We start from the raw sequence: 21142 nt of genomic DNA on the forward strand, positions 1-21142 counted from the left end.
GTGTAAAATCGCACACTTGTGTCTAAAATCGCAAACTTGCTTGTAAAATCGCACACTTGTGTCTAAAATCGCACACTAGTGTCTAAAATCGCACACTTGTGTCTAAAGTCGGACACGAGTGTCTAAAATTGGACATCATAGTCCAAAGTCGAAGTAGGATTTGGCGAGGAGAAGCAGAAAACGAGGAATGAGCAACTGGGAACATAGGGCCTCCATTATTTCTTTAATATTTTCTTATCATTTGTAAATAGCAAGAATTTAATACCTCAGCAAGTATCTGTTCAACGCGTTCAAACTTCTTTGCGTTGCTCATTGACTTAGGCAGCCGCATGTGAGCAGCGAAAAGAAGATTCTGCCGCACAGTGAGTTCTTCATAGTAAGGCACAGCCAGCTGTAACACGTAACCAACTTTACGAGCATACCATTTGTGCACATTACCAAGACTTCTAGGAACTCCATTTATAAACACCGCACCCTGCGAATGAAGACAACGTCGTTAGGCTTGATCAAGGTCTGAAGGTATACAGGGGCAATTGCTTAACTATTAATGAAGCAGCAAGGCGAATGTACACTCCTTATTACAGCCATTGAAGTAAACCGGAAAGAACTCACGCACAAACATATTTAATTGTTTCCAATTGCATATAGGATTTGCACGAGTGGCCTTCACGACTGTAAGAATAAATAGCATCACAAATTTTTTGGCCAGAGAGCTGGACCTCCTCTGGAGGACTGCCTTAATTGGCTTCCCGTTAAAGCTCTACTTTTTCCTTCTTAATAATTTGAATATATCAACAAAGTTGAAATGGTAAATTGGCCACCGTTATGATTATAAAAGTTGACGTTTCGAGTGTTAGCCCTTCGTCGGAGCGAATTAGAGGAATTGTGGGTTGTGTGTGCTCGTGCAAGAACGCATTTAAAAGTGCCTGGTTGGTCATTAGTCTGGAAAGAACTTCTGACCAAAAAATTGCCTATGTTTTTGTCGCGTTTGAATGAAATGAGATAGTGCTTGTCTCTGGATCGTTTTGAAGTAATTTAAAGTTTTTAAGAACGATGGATTTAAGTTAACTGAGTGGCTGCGAGGGTGAAACGTGAGAGTGAATGGAATGCGGTCGGAATCTTCCTTTTGTGACGTTTGTAGTGCTGAATGTCGATCGATAAGTTAGGCGCGGTGGTAACCCGCTTGAACGACAGAATAAGGGTAACCACGTTTATCGAAAAACTAGCACTTTGACTCTGATTTGTGGTGGAAATCAGAGTCATCCCTACATAAACGACGAAGTCTTAGAAACTGAGAAAAAGGAATGGAATCCTTAACGTGAGATGGATGCGAAGACGAATACAACAAGTAATTTTGCGAGTCTGTAGGTTTGTAATACACACTAGTGCATAAAGCGCTGCCTTCAATTGAAACTTTGATGTCTAAAAAGGATAAAGAATTGTCAGAAATTTCCCAAGTATATTTCAGAGAGCCGGGTGAAAAGAATTCTGCGGTTATGAATTGAGTAAGCTCCTCTCTGGTAGGGGAGGTGGCGCTGATACAGTCGTCGATGTAGCGACCATAGAGTTCAAGTTTGGAGCCATTGTATTGGCTGAAAAATTGGTGTTCGACAAAACCAAGAAAAAGATTGGCATAGCTAGGTCCCATTTTGGTACCCATGGCTACACCATTGGTTTGTTTGAAAAAGTTGTCCCCGAATGAAAAACAATTGAGTGTGAGCACTAGTTCGGCTAAGCGTAGTAGTGTTTCAGATTTAGGTTCCTTAACAGTACGTTGATCAAAAAAATGCTTAAGGGCCAGAAGACCTTCGCCATTAGGAATGACAGTATAAAGAGACGTAATATCCATGGTGAAAAGAAGTTTGTTTTGGCCAAGGAAATTAAAGTCGCGAAAAATTTGAAGAGCGTGTTGGCTGTCTTTAATATATGATGGTAAAGTTTTGATGATGGGAGCCATAATTTTGTCTAGATAGCTGGAGACAAGCTCGGCAGGGCAACTGCAAGCCGAGACAATGGGCCGACCTGGGTTGTTAGGTTTGTGAATTTTAGGTAAAAAGTAAATACAAGAAGTTCTAGGAGTGGTTATGATGAGATTTTTTTCTGTAGCCGGCAATTCTTGTTTACGTATGATGCACGATCCTCGCAGTAGAGAGCGCTATTTATGCAATAGCGAAAATCAGACCTGAAAAAAAAAAAAAAAAAAAAAAAAAATCAGGCCTGTACGGGATTCGAACCACTGACCTCTGCGATACTAGTGTAGCGCTCTACCAATTGAGCTAACAAGCCAACTGGGAGCAGGCCGTTAAGTTGATTCGTAATAAACCCGTGATGATAAATCAGATACAATGAATATATGAAGTTCATATAATTTGAACTGCGGTATTATAGATACGTATGATGCACAATCCTCGCAGCAGAGAGCGCTATTTATGCAATAGCGAAAATCAGACCTGAAAAAATATCAGGCCTGTACGGGATTCGAACCACTGACCTCTGCGATACTAGTGCAGCGCTCTACCAATTGAGCTAACAAGCCAACTGGGAGCAGGCCGTTAAGTTGATTCGTAATAAACCCGTGATGATAAATCAGTTACAATGAATATATGAAGCTCATATATTTTGAACTGCGGTATTATAGATACGTATGATGCACGATCCTCGCAGTAGAGAGCGCTATTTATGCAATAGCGAAAATCAGACCTGAAAAAAAAAAAAAAAAAAAATCAGGCCTGTACGGGATTCGAACCACTGACCTCTGCGATACTAGTGCAGCGCTCTACCAATTGAGCTAACAAGCCAACTGGAAGCAGGCCGTTAAGTTGATTCGTAATAAACCCGTGATGATAAATCAGATATAATGAATACAATGAATATATTATGAGTTGGTTGATCGTATTCTTGACGGTGTTTTGATTGCTGGCAGTGAGGTCTTTGTCGACCTTTTGATAAAAAGAGGTGTCAGAAAGTTGCCGCAAAGCTTCTTTTTGGTAGAGGTCGGTGCGCCAAACAACGACTGAGCCACCCTTATCGGCCGTTTTGATATCTATGTCTTTGAGTTTTCTAAGGCTTTATAGAGCCGACCACTCTTCAGAAGAGAGATTGGAAAATTTGGTAATACGATTGAAATTAAGTTTGTTCGTATCAAAATGGGACCTAGCTATGCCAATCTTTTTGTAGGTTTTGTCGAACACCGATTTTTCAGCCAATACAATGGCTCCAAACTTGAACTCTACGGTCGCTACTGTATCGGCGCCACCTCCCCTACCAGAGAGGAGCTGACTCAATTCATAACCGTAGTCAATTCTTTTCACCCGTCTCTGAAATATACCTGGGAAATTTCTGACAATTCTTTATCCTTTTTAGACATCAAAGTTTCAATTGAAGGCAACGCTTTATGCACTAGTGTGTATTACAAACCTTAAGACTCGCAAAGTTACTTGTTGTATTCGTCTTCGCATCCATCTCACGTTAAGGATTCCATTCCTTTTTCTCAGTTTCTAAGACTTCGCCGTTTATGTAGTGATGACTCTGATTTCCACCACAAATCAGAGTCAATGTGCCAGTTTTTCGATAAACGTGGTTACCCTGATTCTGTCGTTCAAGCGGTTTACCACCGCGCCCAACTTATTGATCGACATTCAGCACTACAAACGTCACAAAAGGAAGATTCAACCGCATTCCATTCACTCTCACGTTTCACCCTCACAACCACTCAGTTAGCTTAAATCCATCGTTCTTTAAATCATTAAATAACTTCAAAACGATCCAGAGACAAGCACTATCTTTTCGTAGCCTCCGCTCATTTCATTCAAACGCGACAAAAACATAGGCAATTTTTTTGGTCAGAAGTTCTTTTCAGACTAGCTAATGACCAACCAGGCACTTTTAATTGCGCTCGTGCACGATGCAAAACGCGTCCTTTCATTCACAACACTGAGAAAATATCGGGACCCAAACGATCCATTAAGATCACCGATCACTTCACGTGCACCTCCGCCAATGTAATCTATTGCATAACTTGCACTTATTGCAAAAAGATTTACATCGGCGAAACAGGCAGAAGACAAGGTGACCGATTCCGAGAACACCTTCGCAAAGTGGAGAGGAATGACAAGGACACATCGAAACCAGTCGTTAGAAATTTTAATTTACCTAATCATTCTAAGCAACATATGGCAATCTGCGTCCTTCCCTTACACTTAGGTAGCTCGGAAAGCCGTGAAACTCTTGGACTAAAGCTCATCCTTCAAACCGGCAGTCTAGATCCCACAGGTATCAACGAACGCTTTTCATTCCACTAATTTATTCGTGTTTTTCTCGTTGCCATGTTCCCACCAATAACGTAGCTCCATTTTCTGCCTTTAAAAGCACACACAACCCACAATTCCTCTAATTCGCTCCGACGAAAGGCTAACGCTCGAAACGTCAGCTTTTATAATCGTAACGGTGGCCAATTTACCATTTCAACTTTGTTGATATATTCAAATTACTTCGTTACCCCCACCGACGCAGCCCCAAACAGTTTCTTTAGAAACTATCAGCCTTTTTTTTTTCTTAGTTTTATAACCATCCCTCTGTTGCAAATGTTTGCAATGCCCTTTTTTTCCATTGAAATCTTTATTCCACAGAAACTATATATTCTGATCTATTTCCCATAAGTATATAGTTTTCCATGCGCGTCCCATAAGCTCCCATATCTTTTTACCTCCCCATAGATTTGACAATGACATCACACGTACCTGACTACTACCTTTTTCTCGCCTTCCTGTCAGCAAATCAAGTAATGTTGTCTTTCCAGATCCTGAGGGACCCATGATGGCTACCAACTCTCCAGGATTAAAATAAACTGATATATTCTTTAGAACTGGTTTTTGAAGTGGTCCATTTCCGGTCTTCGCTTTTCTTACCCTCTCTCTTCGATTGTCTTGACTATAAGAATGACCATTCCGATTAGAGTATACCTTCGTTTTGGAAAAATCTTTATGTGTATGTGTAAGAGATCCCAAGCTCTCAAAACTCAAGTTATCGTTTGGGAAAGAGTCGATTTCTTCAGTTGGCTCATTTTTAGGAGATTCACTTGAAATGCTTGGTGATTCCTCCTCTTCGAACACATCTTCTAAGTCATTTTCCTTCACCAAGGGAGAAGAAGTGCTCACTGGTAGATCTGTTTCAACTTCTTTAGACGTAGAAGCCGCCCTCCCTAGAAAACAAATTCAATGTAATGAGTTGACATTCAAAGTATTGTATGGTCGTTCACGGTACTACAGCATGATTTTAATAGCTTTCACTGTCTATCGGTCCTCAGTAGGTCAATCAGTCAATTCTTGTGTCAGACATTCTTTCAGCAAGTCAGTCAGTCACGCAGTCAGCCAGCCAGTCAGCCAGCCAGTCAGCCAGTCAGCCAGTCAGCCAGTCAGCCAGTCAGCCAGTCAGTCAGTCAGCCAGTCATCCAGTCAGCCAGCCAGCCAGCCAGCCAGCCAGTCAACCAGTCAGCCAGCCAGCCAGCCAGTCAGCCAGTCAGCCAGTCAGCCAGTCAGCCAGTCAGCCAGTCAGCCAGTCAGCCAGTCAGCCAGTCAGCCAGCCAGCCAGCCAGCCAGCCAGCCAGTCAGCCAGTCAGCCAGTCAGCCAGTCAGCCAGTCAGCCAGTCAGCCAGTCAGCCAGTCAGCCAGTCAGCCAGTCAGCCAGTCAGCCAGTCAGTCAGTCAGCCAGCCAGCCAGCCAGCCAGTCAGCCAGTCAGCCAGTCAGCCAGTCGGCCAGCCAGCCAGCCAGTCCCGCAATCAGTCCCTCAGTCAACCTATCTGTCAGTCAGTCATTCGGTCAGTCAGTCAGTCAGTCAGTCAGTCACTCGGTCAGTCAGTCAGTCAGTCAGTCAGTCAGTCAGTCACTCGGTCAGTCAGTCAGTCAGTCAGTCAGTCCGTCCGTCGGTCAGCCAGTCAACTGGCCGGTCAGTTGATCTGTCAATCAATCAATCAATCAATCAATCAATCAATCAGCCCTTTAATCAGTCAACAGTTAATCCACCAGTCACTCAGTGAGTGTGTCTGTGGGTTTGTTTGTTCCCTCTGACAATCCCGTCTAAAATAATTGTCCTAGGTCAAATATCGTTGGCAATTGAAAGCTGATTTGTCCTAGCTAAGATTGTCACTAACCCCAGGTCTCACCTTTCTTTTTCTTTGTTTTCCTCTCGCGTACGTCGACGGAGTAGCTGAGTGCCAAACACGCGATACTGATTGCATCAGCGGGTTGTGCCGGAGGCAGCTGGTACAAAAAGGCACACAAAAAGTACATTCAAGAAAAACGTTTTAAATGTACAATTATTGCAAGCGAATCACAGATGAAAATCAGTATCCTAGGGTGTCTCTGAAACAGTCCTTCATATTTCTGGTCGGTTGGACTACCGCTGGGAGCCACAGAAAGCTTGTGTTCATTATACAAAGTTATAAATGGCACTGACCAATCGCAAAAATAGAGATATAATGAGGAAGTAAGTGTTTGTTAAAGACCGCATCGCGGTAAAGCATGAATGAATAGGTCGTGATGCAGTTTTTGATTTTGATTGACTTTGATTGATTTTTGATTGATTTTGATTGAAAGAGGAAGGCGCAATTTTTCCACGCCCATTATAAAGTACGCTGGAGACGCGAGGGCCCTATTATCAGTGCGCTCGAATCCGAGACTCCTCGAGACCTGGTTAGGTTAGTGTGTTGTGTTCTTGGGTGAAGTGGGAAATTGTCAGGGCTGATAAAATGCTAGGGGATATCCTTGCAATGGACTAACTTCCCATCTAGGGAGGAGTACTGACGCTACCTGTCTCTTCACGCTAAGGAAATCAGATTAAGCTGGTGAGCCACTTGGCTGGAAAACAGACTGTACCTTTTACCTTATCACGTGTACACGCTATCTAAGACTGCTTAAAAACATTGGGCCCCGTCCCTTGCATCTTCTTTGTACTTGTTAGCAGGGGACATTAAAGAACTCACACACTCGCAAAGAGTTGGGAACGTAGCTCCCAGTGTTGTGGTCTCGCCTTGATTCTGAAATTGGGGGCATCTGCAAAAATCTCCGTAAAAAAATTGTTAATTGCTCAATGCAGTCTGGCCAAAGTCCCCCGCAAAGTGTTGTAAAGCGCCATGAGCGACAGGATATGGCGCTAAAGAAATCCTCATTATTGCTACTATTATTATTATTATTATTATTATTATCATTACTATTAAGAAATCAAATAAAATACTGCTTCATTGCTCACCTCTTTGTGTACCTCTACAGTTTCAGTTTCAGTCAAGTACTGCTTTTGTTTTTTTGACAGGTAATACTGATATAGCATGAATACGGCCTTCAAACCAAAGCACGTGACTGTGATAAGCAGGGACAGAATGATAATGCAAGTCTTGACTACCTCGACCCAGTTCACCGCTGGATCTATAAAAAACAACTGCTTGGGACACGTAGGGTTACACTGAGCACCGATACAGCTGTCAGTCACTTTCATGGAACCGTCAGGTGATTTCACCCACGTCGTCACGAAATCTCTGATGCTGATCTTCTTAGAACCTATCGGGATTTTTGTTTTCTCCCAGTATTCCCTTTGCACTGTGTTCCTAAACAAGTTTGTGTAACAAACCAGTGCAAACAAAAATATCAATAACTGCAGAGACTTTCAAAATTTCAGAGAATGGAGCACGACAAAAATTTAGGCTTCGATCGGGCTCCAGCAGCCCCCCAGATGCCATTTACACGCCACCATTACCAATTCAGTGACGAGGCCACGTTTTGGAAGCGAGGCAAATTTTAGAGGGTTTCTTTGTTTATCGTAAAGTGATCTGATCACAAATGACCCCCGAAGTTTCCCTCCCTCCCAAAATGTGACGACATGGCTCAGTTTGCAATGCCTCTTATGCAGTTGTATTAACCGCATATCCCTAGCCTGCAATACAGGTGGGTTGGCGAGGCCGAAGAAGAATCCACGAGCGCGTGCATGAAGTGCGAGGCAAAGAAAATTCCCTTGTGCGTGACTCGCACTTCGCGCTGCCTCTTACTTGCCTCCGTTCGACTGAAAAACGCAAAAATTACGCCTGTTTATTTAGGCTGGTATTTTACATGCGTTCCGTGTTACTTGCAATCATTTAAGGGTCAAAATATGATTTATTTCATTGTGATGGAAAAACATGTCAAATGTTTTTATATGATCTTGATTGGTTCTTACTTATGATCTGTTGGAGGACAGACGCCTAGATGACGTCACTATCAAGAACACAGTGCTTTTTTATCACGTAAAAAATATAGACTTCATGTTGCCATGGGTCTATACAGTAATATATCACAGATGACGTAAATATGTGGTAAGAACAAGGAAGTGGCACACGAGGCGCAGCTGAGTGTTTCATTAATGTTCTTACCACATTGTGACGCTTTCTGGGCTTTATGACGAGGACAAGAAGAAGCACGTGACAAGTGTCTCACGAGGTGCAGAAGCACGTGACAAGTGTCTCACGAGGTGCAGCCGAGCGTGTCATTGATTTTCGTATCACATTTTGACGTTCTCTCTGGTCTATTCTTGAACAGATCCATGGCAATATGAAATTTATTGGTTTAAATTCATTTGAAACCCCTTTTAAGTAAAACGTTTTACCTTTTGTACAAGATCACACACATGAACTTCGTAATGGGCCTTGCTCACCATAGGCTCAGTGGTTGGGCATCGGAGCGCGGAATCCGAAGGTCTTAGGTCGAATTTTCATGATCAGAAATTTTTCTTTGTCCCACGCTTGTGACAAGACGAAGAACATCTTTCTCAAGATCACAATACTTGCACTAGACCACCTTTTGAAGTCGCTAACTTGAAAAAGTGGTCACGAATGAAAGATCAACAAATAGTTTACAGTCACAAACAAAGGTTCGTAAAACCAAAATCAAAGTAACCACAACGGCTGATCTCTTGGACGAGAAATGATTTCGGAAGGAGGCGTATTAAAACCGGATTAATGTCAGTATGCAACTACTGCACACCCACCCCTCCCTTAACCCAATAACGGTCAACTGACAATGACAAATAAGGGTTAGTTTAGGGTCAGAGAAGGGGTCAGCGCGCAGTTGTTCACATACATAAAAGAGATGACTCACCTAACTTTTGCATTCGCAACTGCAACTTCCATTGAGGGAGGAAAGATCCCATTCTCGTCCCACAAGCTTGAGGTGGCAAAATAAATGTGCTGAAAACAAGCTGGTACGAAGAAACTCACATTCAGTGACGATAAAGATTCATTCATAGCGCCACCATACATGTTGAGAGCAGATATATAATCTGCAGAGTACTCATCCGATGCTTTTCCTTCAGCTTCCAGTTTCTTAAAAACTTCACCAAACATAAAGATATCATACATGCTTGAGATCAAAAGTAAAGGGACGCTCGCAGGATAATACCCGCGCGCAATCATGCATGTTGCTGAAGGACAGCAAGTGTGACCAGGCGAATAATCTAAACATGCACGAGACGAAATATTTGCGAATGATGTGAACTTGGGATTCACCATGTCCCGGAGACTATCCTGAAAGTCGATAAACCAGGCCGAGTCGATTAAAGACAAAAGTCTGGCGTTGAAAGTATTTGTTTCCACCACATGCTTCAAAACCCAATCCGCGTGATTTAGAACACCAATCCCACCCGCGCTACTACCTGCAAGAATAATCTCTTCAGCGTCGGCCAAGTCATGATGCTGTAGCAGGTCCGCAAAAACCGAACGAAAAATCGTCTGTCCTCTAAAACTGAAGTTATCGACGAATGAATCGTTCACAAAACTGAACGGTTTGTTAGGATTAGTTTTCAAACCAAGCCACAGATCGCTGCTACAGTATGGGACGAGAACGTGATTGTATTGAAAGAACGCTGGGTTTTCGCTGCTAGACGCAGAGAGAAAATCTCGCCCAGTAACTCTATCAGGCAACATCTTCGAAGTCATCAACATCGTTGAATTTTTACTTAAGTAACGTCTGTTGCAGTCGGCGAAAGAGGAACAAAATCTGCCACTTTCGAAGAACACGATCCATTTCTTAGAAGCTTTCGTTCCAATATAAAATGTGGCTCTAGAATTGTCATTGCAGATGGCTTTAGGCTCACTGATGTATTTTTTGAGTAACTCACCGGTTGCCGTTACTGTGTTCGCATTCAAGGCACAAAATATAACGAAGAAAATATGAAACCAGCAAATATTTTCAGAAGTCATTTCAAATCAGTCGATCTGGGTCATTCCGTTACCATCACCACAATGCAAAATATTTAGAGAAACAAAGCTAAAAGTGGTTAGCCATAAGAAAGAAAGGGGTCATTAAAGACAATAGATATTGTAAAGACGACACGGAAATTGCGTTTTGAGTGGGCACAAAATACGTATGGTTACCATATTGTATCATGACTGTATTCACAGCCGTTGCTGTATAATGTTACGGTTTAAGTCTTCGGGCAGTAAAATACCTCACTGAAAAGGCGAAGTAAGGTGACTTTAAATAAGGAAAAAAATGATTTTTAAAGCTTGCAAGGCCATGAATAAGGAAAGCCTGGGGAGGTTAATTGTGAATGGACATTTCACAGATTGCAAAATACGGGGCGCGTTTTTTTTTTCTTCTCTAAGACAATAGTTCATCATTGCCTGCGGGAAAACTCTGTTTATCATTCAACAAATGAACAATGACTTCTCTTTGATATTATCGTATTGTCCTCTTTATTTATAACGTGACACTCTAGATCTCGCTGTTGGTCAGAGCTTTGGATAAAAGTTACGCTTAACTTCCTTTTTCTTGATTCAAGTACATCCGAGTGCGTCATAAGAGGGTGTCTATGAAGTTCCCATCAAGGCACCCACGCTGAGATTCCAAACTGGGGCTTTCACGAATGAAAATAAAAACTGTTGATGCCCGATGATTAATAATGAACCCCAAAAGGAAAGAAAAATAAACTGTGTGCCTCAAGGACATAACGGGGACTCAATTCTGTTCCCGACTAAGAGCGACTTTCGTGGCATGGGGAGATTAACAAAAAATAATGAGCGACACGATAATTGCCTTCCGGGCTGCGACAAAAGTGTATTTCCGGTGTTGTAAAAGCTAGTTGCAAAAAGTTCTAGAAAGGACCTTTGACGATAAATGTTTTTTTTTTGCTATTACAGCCGAAGTCCGTGACACCTTGTTACTTGTTACTTAAGGACATATTAGAACTCCCGCTGTGTTGCATAACTAAACAGATAGATGACAATGAAAGCCTATTCGTTAAACAGATTGTGGATAATTGTGTGCCATTTGTTAAAAACAGAATGGCACACTTAATATTAAGATATATCATAGTGCGATTATTGGTTTACCCGCAAATCAAACCGGCACAGTCCAGTGGATATTCTAATAATATAAAAGTTTGTAACAATTTATCGTTAACTACAGCATATTAACACGTTAACGGGTGCTGTGCAGCTTGGTGGGTGAGGCAACTGGCTACGAAGGGGTCTGAGTTCTCGCAAATGAGGTAGATATGTCATTGTCGCAGACTGGCGTGAGGCCGGAATCATCTTTCTTTGAAACAAAAGTGACACCTTTTTCTTAAAGACTGTCTACAGGGGTCAAGTACCACTGTTTCACTCGGCCCCACTTATTTGTATTATGTGGTTTTAGTAATTAGCATTTTGGCGTGTTATTGCATGCTCTAAGTGGCCATAACATGCGTGGCTGATGATGCATTCAGACTGTTAATTGACTTGCATGCCCTCAAAATATTTATCTAGAGGTAAGCGAGAAATAAGTATGAATTCGCTTAGTTTCGAAAGCTGCCATTACAGGCCTCATCAGTGTTGAATTCAGTCTCGTCACCCTTTTTTTTAACAGAGCCGCTGTAAATGGCAAATAAATAGCTGTACGCATACACCGTCTTCCCCTCGTTTCATAATTATAACGTTACAAAAATACTTCGTTTAAATATCGCGAGGGCTCAACGTATCTAATATTCTCTGAAAATTTCGGCTCGACCATTTTGCAAGTAGGGGTCGGGAAATGAAAATTTTGCGAGAAATATTTGGGCTTGTAAATAATTTCACCTTGGCAGAAACTCTACATTTTCTGATGGTAGATATTTCCTCGTCGAGAACAAAATTACCCGTGATTTATTACAACTCAGTATTAATCTCTTTATTCCGCAGTTCAAAAGTATGATGCGAACTGGTGACAATTGTGAGACTGCTCAGCGATAGTCTCGTCCAACGTTCGTAATAATCGTTTTCGTTAAAGAGCTAAAATGGTTCATTTCTATGTAACTGGATGTGCTAAGGAAATAAAATGCGAACAGCTGACATCAACCAGTTCAACAATGAACCGCCAACATGTTATGCGGGGGTAGAACTTGAATGCAAGGTTAGGCTGGGGGCTATAATCTAATCACTAAGTTGTAAGCATTGTAAAGTAAAGGGAAAATTCCTTAAGGAAAAAAAATCAGCCCATGGTGGCTTTAAAATTGAGCAAAGTCTTGGGAACGTTTTGGATCGAAGATGCAGTGGTTTCCATTTGCTTAAACACAACTTCTTAATATGAAAAGAGGAAAGATAATAACAATAAGATGTATTATATAGATACTGATGTTTAGGGTAAAAACAGCAATCTAACCTGAAAAAAATGTATTTATTCCGGCTCTTTCGGAAAATAACTTTACAAATCTTACTTGTTTATCTCGTAAGTAAACGATGGTAAATTAATACCCGAAGCGCTTTTCGAGCTACCCGATTCTTCTCCCACTGCTTTCACGCTTATAAAACAGGAAACGAGCGAAAGGAGGAAGGTGTGGCTGTTTTGACTAGCCATTTGACGAGGTTCAATCTGCTCCTTGTTCGACAATTTACATATCAAAACAAAGGAAATTTGTTCTTCTCTTTGATTTTGGCGGTACATTTCAATTTGCGCAAGCGTAAGAGAGAAATCGCCCAGGACTCCTTGCTCGGTCTTGTTTTGACCACGAACGCCTTCTTAATTTTGACGGACCCGCTCGGGAAAAGGTAGAAATCACGAGGGAAAAACTTTACGTTGTAGTACGAAAATATACAAAATGGAAAGCCATGATGTTATAGTTCAATATTTCGGTGGTACATTGTTAACTTTTATACAGAGAGTCGGCAAGATGGTATAACATCCAAAAATCGCACTCGATTTGAGTGGGCCGATGAAGTGGGCGTGGTCACGAAATTCAGTAAGAGACTATTTGTACCTCGTGAGTTTGATATGGATACAAGAAAATAAAATTCATATCCCCGCGCGGCCCTGTAATATCCTTTATACTTAACAATTATTCGCCGAAGGCGAGGTGAATATCGTCGGGATTATTTGACAATATTCACCGAACCTGAGGCGAATAATTGTTTTAGTATAATTTCAGAGCTGAACAACAGAGAAATTTCTTAAATATATATATATATTTATATAACAAAAATCAAATTAAACATTAAAAGTGCAAAATGACGAGTGAAATATCATGATAATGTGTGCCTTTCTTATCATATCTTCCCACTTTGACTGGTAGCAATAGAAAAAAACTGTAGAAAGATGTTTCTTCGTCTTGTTACGAGCGTAAGATAAAGAAAAAATTCTGGGTCCACACGAGAACTTTTCTTTGTCCCACACTGGTGACCGTGAGACGAAAAAACATCTTTCTACATTTCTTTACCGAGCTCAAAACTTACCATCTTTCTTATTCTTTAACATGGAAAAAAACATTGACCGATAGGTTCTCATGAAAAAAAAAAAAAAAAAAAAAAAGATAAGATTCTGTGCCCGGCGCGCCATCTTAATCTAAAAGGCAGAAAATGTGCGTTAAGTCACGCAGCATTGCTTAGGACATTGCCATTTTCATTGCCCCTGTCTTTCGCTGCGATGGAGGCTAAGGCTCAAAACGTCAACTTTAGAAACTCTCAACAGTGGCCAGTTCAGGTCATAACATAACCAAAGTAAAGCGCACGCTGTGATTGGTCAATTCAGCGTCCACAATTTGCCGATGGGTGTACGCTGCTGACGTGAGCAAATGCAACGACTAGTTTTCCGGGCGCGCTTGTTTTCTCTGGTCACGTAAGATTTGTTAAATAAAAGAAAACCTTTTTTCTACAATGTATCAATGTTATGTTATAAAACAAATGGTAAACGCCACAGTGTACACTATTGAATTATGGATGCACTTGGGAGGTTTGCTAAGCACTCAAGAAGCTAGAGTCGCTCTCGGCTATCGCCTCGCGCGACTCTTAGCTTCTTTCGTGCTTAGCAGCCTCCCGCGTGCATCCATAACTCAATAGTGTACACTGTGGTGTTGACCATTTGTTAATTATCAATTCTGTTGATAAACCCAAATTATCTTTCGGTTTGTTTCCCAGGAAATGATTTTGGTCTCGTGGAAGGGCTCATCCTGGGTGTAAAAACCTGTGAAACTCACGAGTGACATAAAACAAAGACAACAAAACATTATAAACAGTAGCGTACAGCACAACAATACCTCATGAAACAAAGAAAATCTCGTCAGGTTTTTACACCGAGGATGACCCCGTGGAAGTTATTATCAGTATCAAGTCTTTGTTCATTATCCTCGGAAATTCGGTTTCTCTCGCTTCCGTTTTTGATTTGACTTTTTAAATCTATACCCCGCCTCAAAAGGACTTTTTAAAATTTATTCTGAACTTTTGTTTTTACGAAATGTTGAAAAAAAGAAGTGATAAATAAAGAAAAACGTAATTTTCCCACTTTGCTTAAAATAACATCCTTAGAATTAACATTTTCTTTAGAAATACGGAAATTAAAAAAAATAAAGAAAGGCTGTTTATTGGCTGCCTTACATTAAATTAAATTTCCGGTAAATGTTTTAGTGAAGTAATTAGATGTTACCATGCAAACATAAAAGATATGATGAGATGAAATCTTAGATAATAGATAACTTTAAAATGAGGAAGAATGATGTGTCAAGTGCAGGATATCATTATAAGAAAAACAAAAGGCGAAGTCGTGGTTGTTCATCCTGGTGAAGTGCACTGATAAAGCATTATTTTTTGTTCAACGCTACATAATCAACCCTGTGGAGAATCGCGACGACTCGTGGTAAAAAGAGTGAAAAGATTGCAACCTTTGCCAGCGGTATGTGAAACACTAAGTTGTTGATTAACTGTATAAGTTTATGTTGCTCTGACAAAGGGCACAAATAGCGCAAATATAAATGTGACTTTCGGTGTTAAAATTCCCAACTAAGGTTTATCTACCCGATCTATCTCATTAGTTGATAACCAGCTGAAAGTTTTGGACTTTCCAAGTGTGCTCCACTACTCTTTGCCAAGAGACACCATCAGTAAGTTCTACATCATTTTAAGGGGAATTCCGCTCCTCTGTGATTGGCTACCGTGGGTTCTTTCGAGTAGTTTCTTTTGAAATGTGTAAATTTTGAAGTAAACCGCTGCCCTAATTGACAGTTTAGATCCCGTCCTTGAAACGCCGATTGATACGCTCACTGATTAACAACTTGGTAATATTCAGCTGTTGATAGGAATTGCAGCTGGTCACAACATCTTTAGTGTGAGTTTGTAAAGGCTTCAGTCGTTTGTCTGGATTATGGGGTGTTCTTCATCATTGCACAACAAAGAGCTTGTTTCCAAAGTCAATATTTCGAACAATCTTAGCGATGCTCAAAAGGTGGCCGTCCAGAAAACATGGAAATCGGTCGAAGAAAATCGGACGAAGATTGGAAAACAGACATGGATAAGGTATTACGGTTATTTTAAAAATAAGTTTTTAAAGACGCAAAGATTTGTAGATGCTTTTTTGTGTGTGTGTTCAAGTACGATGTTTTCCGAACATCTCGTTCACAGGGACATGAAAAAATACATTAACAAAGACAGGAAACAGTCGAAGGATGTGTGTATATATATTCTAAAATAACCTTTTATCAAATGTTTTGAAGAGGGATTGATTGTGGATGTAGTTCCAAAAAAAAAAAACTCTCATCGCGATTCGGAACCAGCTAAAAGTTTTTTCGTTTTCAGGCTAGAAATGTACAAAATTGAGAAAATTTTTTCCTAAATTCCATAATATTGATCGTTTTTCTGGTAGCCTATCTTTATTTTTCAGCCCTTGAATTGGCTGAATAATTTATTTTTTTATTGTCGGTATAGTCACGAAATTTCTGTATAATTTTAGTTTCATTCAAAACCGAACTTTGAAGATAAAATCAGCGAGATTGTACAAACATGGTAGCTCAAAACTTAGAATGAAACAATCCAGAGAGACTTTTTTGATAAAAAAAATTACCGAGCAAATAGTGACACCTGCAGATTTTTTATTTTCCTTCTCGTTAATTTATGCAAAGTCTTTTCGAAACGTTAACATAGCCCTTTTTTGCTGCGATAGATAATTCGAGGAAAGAATTCGCCGAGCAACGATTGGAAAACGGTGATTAAATGTCTTCTTTACCACCGTAATGTTCTTGGCAACTTCTGATCTGGCCAGCCAAAACAAGGCCTAGCTATTGACCAGCGAGCGATATCAATTTCAAAGCGTGTCAACGGAAATGTTACTTGTCTGCTTTCAAGTCGTCCAACTTACATTACGAAACAACCATGATATTGCAAACTTTGTGTTTCATGTGACTCTCCGTTCGGGAAAATTTGAAAGGCAAAGTAGAAATTTTTTTGAAAGCTTTGTACGAGAGGCCTTCTGTAAAAGAAATAATCATCATGTATTTTCCGATGTCATGCAATTTCTCTCCATGATATGTTCGTGAAAATTAAAAATCTTAAAACGTTTTCCTTTGTCTGCTTGAAAACTGAGTAATCATGGAAAAATATTAAACTCTAAAATTATCACTTGAAAAAAAAAACCAAAAAACTGAACCGTATGATTGAGACTTAACCTCAACTTTGTCAAAATTAACAATGCATGAAATTATCAGGGTTTTAGGACGGCTAGGTCTTTGAAATTAACGTTTAAGGAAAATGAACATTTTGATCGTAATCAATTTTAAAAATAAATTATACGCTTTGAATTTTCTGAGTTAATGTCTCCAAGACAAACTTCCGTTTCAGTGCATTCGGGAAGTTGATGTGTTAAAAAGTTTATGAACGAACTTAAAAGTCGTAGGAAGTTATTCTTGATTTTGAGATGACTTTACACAGTTTGTTGTTTCTATGGCGTCTGTTGACAATTGGACACCCGCTGTTTCTTGCAAGCTCATCGACATTGTTTTGAAGATAAACACGAACAGGTATTGAGTAAATGAGTTTCATGGCGCGCTTGATGCCCGACACCTTAATGAACCAAGTGTCATTGGCTTCATTTCCCTTTACCAAGCAAAAATGGGTTCACCGCTGTAGTCAAGAAAATTCTGAGAAAAACAAATTTCGTACTTCGCGATTCGTGCAATATCGATTTTCGCGTATAATTTAATGCAGAATTCCCTCATCACGTAATGTATTTTCCTATAATATTTGTTCTCTATGGGTTATATCACAACTGCATCATAAAAAATTCTAAAAAATTGGATTCTGGAATTGGATACCCGAGTAGTTAACGTTTAGTTTCTTATCAACGAAGCCCAGGTAAGATGACAGTGGAATACAAATTTTATATTTTTCTCTAAAAAGAATATTGATATACCCCAAGAGAAGGAGGTATTTGGGTTTATGAGAAAGCGCAAAACCGTAGAAAAAATAATTCAAAACCGCAAACAATTCGATCATATCGAAAAAAGGCATGCAAAACCGTTTGAAGCGATAATATTCACATTTCAGTTACGTGATACCATGGTGACAAGTGGAGCATACAGGGGTATCGCGGCTATTCGAGATCAGTGGAGGCGCATAAATTGCCGCTCAGATTGAAGAGGAACTGGAACCCAAATAAGGAAAAAACCAAAAAACCTCATTAGACGCCAAATCCGAAAACCCATTTGTATTTTCGACGAAAACCGAAAACCAAATGCTGAAAAACGGGAGATACCCAAACCGCACAAAAACCGGTCTAAATAGCACAAAACCGCAAGCAAAAATCTCAGTGTGCCTCCCTCCCCTGCCAAGATTGCGTAAAATGTGTAATGTATATAAATTCATGTGCGCATACTAAATGTTAGAAACTCATGAAAAACGATTTTGATAAGGGAATACATTGTGCTTATATTAAAAAAAATAATAATAGTAAAATAAAGCAACCCCACATATAAACCGAATAGACAAAACCTTTGACCAGGCCTACAATGCACTGTGCCATAATTTCAGACTAAAAGAATCAACTGTAAATTAATTCGAATCGAAACATTACAGAATGAGCCGCAAATAAAAAAAATGGGGCCATTTGTGTTCGGTAATCAAGCTCCCTTTAAAAAGGTTCTGCGAAAATGAGATAGATATTAGCTCCAGAACTGTAACGTGTCAAATCGAACCATTTAATGAGGATAAATCACATTTTAAAAGTTCAATAAAACTTAATTTATTTGTCGCAGGGTCTTCGAGTTAAATCCTCAGATAAAGAGGATGATGCCAGAGTTTAACACAAATGATCCGGTGGAAGAGCTAAAATCAGCACCAGCTTTATTTGGACACAGTAAAACTTACATGAAATGTCTTGAAAATGCCGTCACTTCCATGGACGACAATGAACGCTTTGTTACTTATCTTGTTGAACTTGGCCGACGACATCAGGTTCGACCTCTCAAAGCCCATTACTTGGATGTGAGTAGGACTCCCTTAAAATGCTTTGTTTGTTTATTTTTCTCTGAAGCCATATAGTCAGAGATAGAGAGCGTAAAGGACCAACTATTAACTATCGCCCATGGGGAGAGGGGTCGGGGTCGTCGCTAACGGTATATGGAGGACGAAAAAATTGAATGTCAATCAACCGCCAATAAGTGGAGATCTCATCCCCCCCAACCCAAGGCGATACTTAACATAACATTGTCGACTTCAAAATGATCTCTAAACGAGTAACTTACTCATATTTTAACTTAGCTTAATCTATCAATGGATATTTTATTTGATTTTTTGTCGTCTATGTCGATAAGCATTTTACCAGGGTGCCTGTATGAGTATCAATTAATTCTTATTTGTTCCTTGCAGTTGATACATGAGGCGCTCATGTTTTCTTTAAATGAGATTTTCCAGTCGGAATGGACATCTGATACATTTGAAGCCTGGGATGCATTATCTAAATTCATGTTCAAGGCGATGTTAACTGGCCTGAATGATACATAATTACAACTACGCTTACAAGTCCTCCACTCGAAAGATATGTCCTTCCAGATAAAATTTTGGATCCCAAATTGTCCTTATTATTTTTATCCGTGGGTATCCATTCTACTCTTGGTGGTAGAGAGAGGTACTGTGTAGCGGAAGTAAGCTACCTACTCTTAGGGGTAGGGAGAGGTACTGTGTAACGGAAGTAAGCTGCCTACTCTTGGTAGTAGGGAGAGATACTGTGTAGCGGAAGTAAGCTACCTACTCTTAGGGGTAGGGAGAGGTACTGTGTAACGGAAGTAAGCTGCCTACTCTTGGTGGTAGGGAGAGGTACTGTGTAGCGGAAGTAAGCTGCCTACTCTTAGGGGTAGGGAGAGGTACTGTGTAGTGGAAGTAAGCTGCCTACTCTTTGGGGTAGGGAGAGGTACTGTCGAACGGAAGTAAGCTGTCTAATAACACAACCCAAGGATACCGTCCTGAGTTCCAGTCCAGACACTCAATCCTCATACCAACAAGCTAGGAAACCAATCATCATTTATCGCCAGGGGAGGGGGGAGGGGATACGAAGAACTTTTTGGGGGGTCACACGTTTTTCAGAGGGAACGGAGGAGCATCAGTAGTCGATACAGAGTATAAATGGAGGACTTAAGAAAATTGACTGCCAAGTAACAGCCAAAGAAGGGGCATGATAATATTGTTACAGAGCCTTATAGGGGGATCAGGTAAATTTAATCATGACACAACTAAAATCACCAGCACTCCCTACCCCCGGGGATAAATAATGACTAGTCCCCAAACACGATCATGTTTCGTACTTTTTTTTTTTTTTTGAAAATACATTTATGATCATTCATGAGTTGAAAGACTCAGCTCGCCGCTTTCTCCCCGCAATACTGAATTATCATGAAACGAAAGGCAACTTGTTGGCGACACCACACGAAAATGTCTGCCCCTGAATAAGCTTCGCTGAAGTTAGATTTAAAATAACTACTATGATAATTTTTTTATATGAAATTTGATCTTGTGTTTGGGAAAGTTTTATTTAGTCTTTGATGTTTATTACCAGTTCTTTTCTAAACTCAATATTGTTTAGGAACTTATTTATTTAGATAACCGTTGCCTCACCATTCTTATTTTTAAAACTTTAATGACAAGCGATTTTTTAGTTGATTTAGATACGTTCTTAAACAAAACCAATTTATTCTAAAGATGGTATTTTCCTTTTGTAAATAAAGTTACTTGCAACTTCCATGAGACTCATTTGTTTTAATGAGTATCACATTATAGCAATTTCTGTCAGTCTCCATTTGAAATTTCGCTTCTTTTTTTCTAAAAAGAGAGGAAGTATTCCTTCCTCTCGCTAAAGAAAGCTTTTGCTGTTTCCGCATTTTCTAGTGCAAGACGAAAATGGACGAGTCTGCTTTCAAAGTAACACTGGTTTCACTAAACCTTTCAGTGTGTAGAAAAAAAATGTTATCAAAGACATTTTTTTAATGCCCATGACCGTTTGGCACTTTTAGTCCGTAGAAAATTGATTTTTACATTTTTTTTTTGCACTAATGTGAAATACGGTGCATAAATATGTCATCTTCAAATACCTTTGTTATTTTAATGAATTCGTTCACCCATATCTAAATATGATAAAATTCTGGACAGCCACAAGTAAATGTTTGCCTAGGTCATGTCATATATTTATTTATTACACGACTCGAGCAGTCAGAGGGCCAATAACTAAAATCAACAAATCAAAATGCTCTATTGCCGGTCCAATATTCTCTAAGTATTGGACCGGGCACTGTCCCGAATGGTCCCGAATGATACCGCACTTGTGTCCCTTTGAACTTCAGTCGTATAATAAATCTCTTATTAACCAAGCTTGCTCGGTACCGCACTGGAAGAATATCGGCCCTCGGTCTTTTTTGTACGGA

At 40.0% G+C, this 21142-nt stretch overlaps 2 protein-coding genes across 2 annotated transcripts in view; one reads left to right on the forward strand and one right to left on the reverse strand.

Moving 5' to 3' along the window:
- LOC111323371 (uncharacterized) overlaps positions 1–10275 on the reverse strand; it is a 20244-nt gene extending 9969 nt beyond the window's left edge. The window contains exons 1-5 of the mRNA XM_088745099.1: positions 9121–10275; positions 7247–7598; positions 6162–6258; positions 4740–5200; positions 266–475 (exon numbers count right to left, since the gene is read on the reverse strand). Coding sequence (XP_088601225.1) covers positions 266–475; positions 4740–5200; positions 6162–6258; positions 7247–7598; positions 9121–10220 — 2220 coding nt within the window. The 5' untranslated portion in view covers positions 10221–10275. The remainder of the gene's footprint in view (positions 1–265; positions 476–4739; positions 5201–6161; positions 6259–7246; positions 7599–9120) is intronic.
- Positions 10276–15505: 5230 nt separating this feature from the next.
- LOC111323397 (neuroglobin) lies at positions 15506–20463 on the forward strand. The gene is made up of 3 exons (XM_022926723.2): positions 15506–15755; positions 18485–18713; positions 19098–20463. Exons 1-3 carry the CDS (start codon positions 15604–15606, stop codon positions 19230–19232), a joined length of 516 nt encoding a protein of 171 aa, XP_022782458.1. The 5' UTR covers positions 15506–15603; the 3' UTR covers positions 19233–20463.
- Positions 20464–21142: the final 679 nt, after the last annotated feature.

Source organism: Stylophora pistillata, chromosome 14, assembly GCF_964205215.1.
Source record: "Stylophora pistillata chromosome 14, jaStyPist1.2, whole genome shotgun sequence".
NCBI classification, from domain to species: Eukaryota; Metazoa; Cnidaria; class Anthozoa; order Scleractinia; family Pocilloporidae; genus Stylophora; species Stylophora pistillata.

Coding starts and splice junctions, on each gene's coding strand:
- LOC111323397 (XM_022926723.2), top strand. CDS start 15,604: ATGGGGTGTTCTTCATCATTGCACAACAAAGAGCTTGTTTCCAAAGTC. Junction 15,756..18,484: donor GGAAAACAGACATGGATAAG/GTATTACGGTTA, acceptor TATTTGTCGCAG/GGTCTTCGAGTTAAATCCTC. Junction 18,714..19,097: donor TCAAAGCCCATTACTTGGAT/GTGAGTAGGACT, acceptor TGTTCCTTGCAG/TTGATACATGAGGCGCTCAT.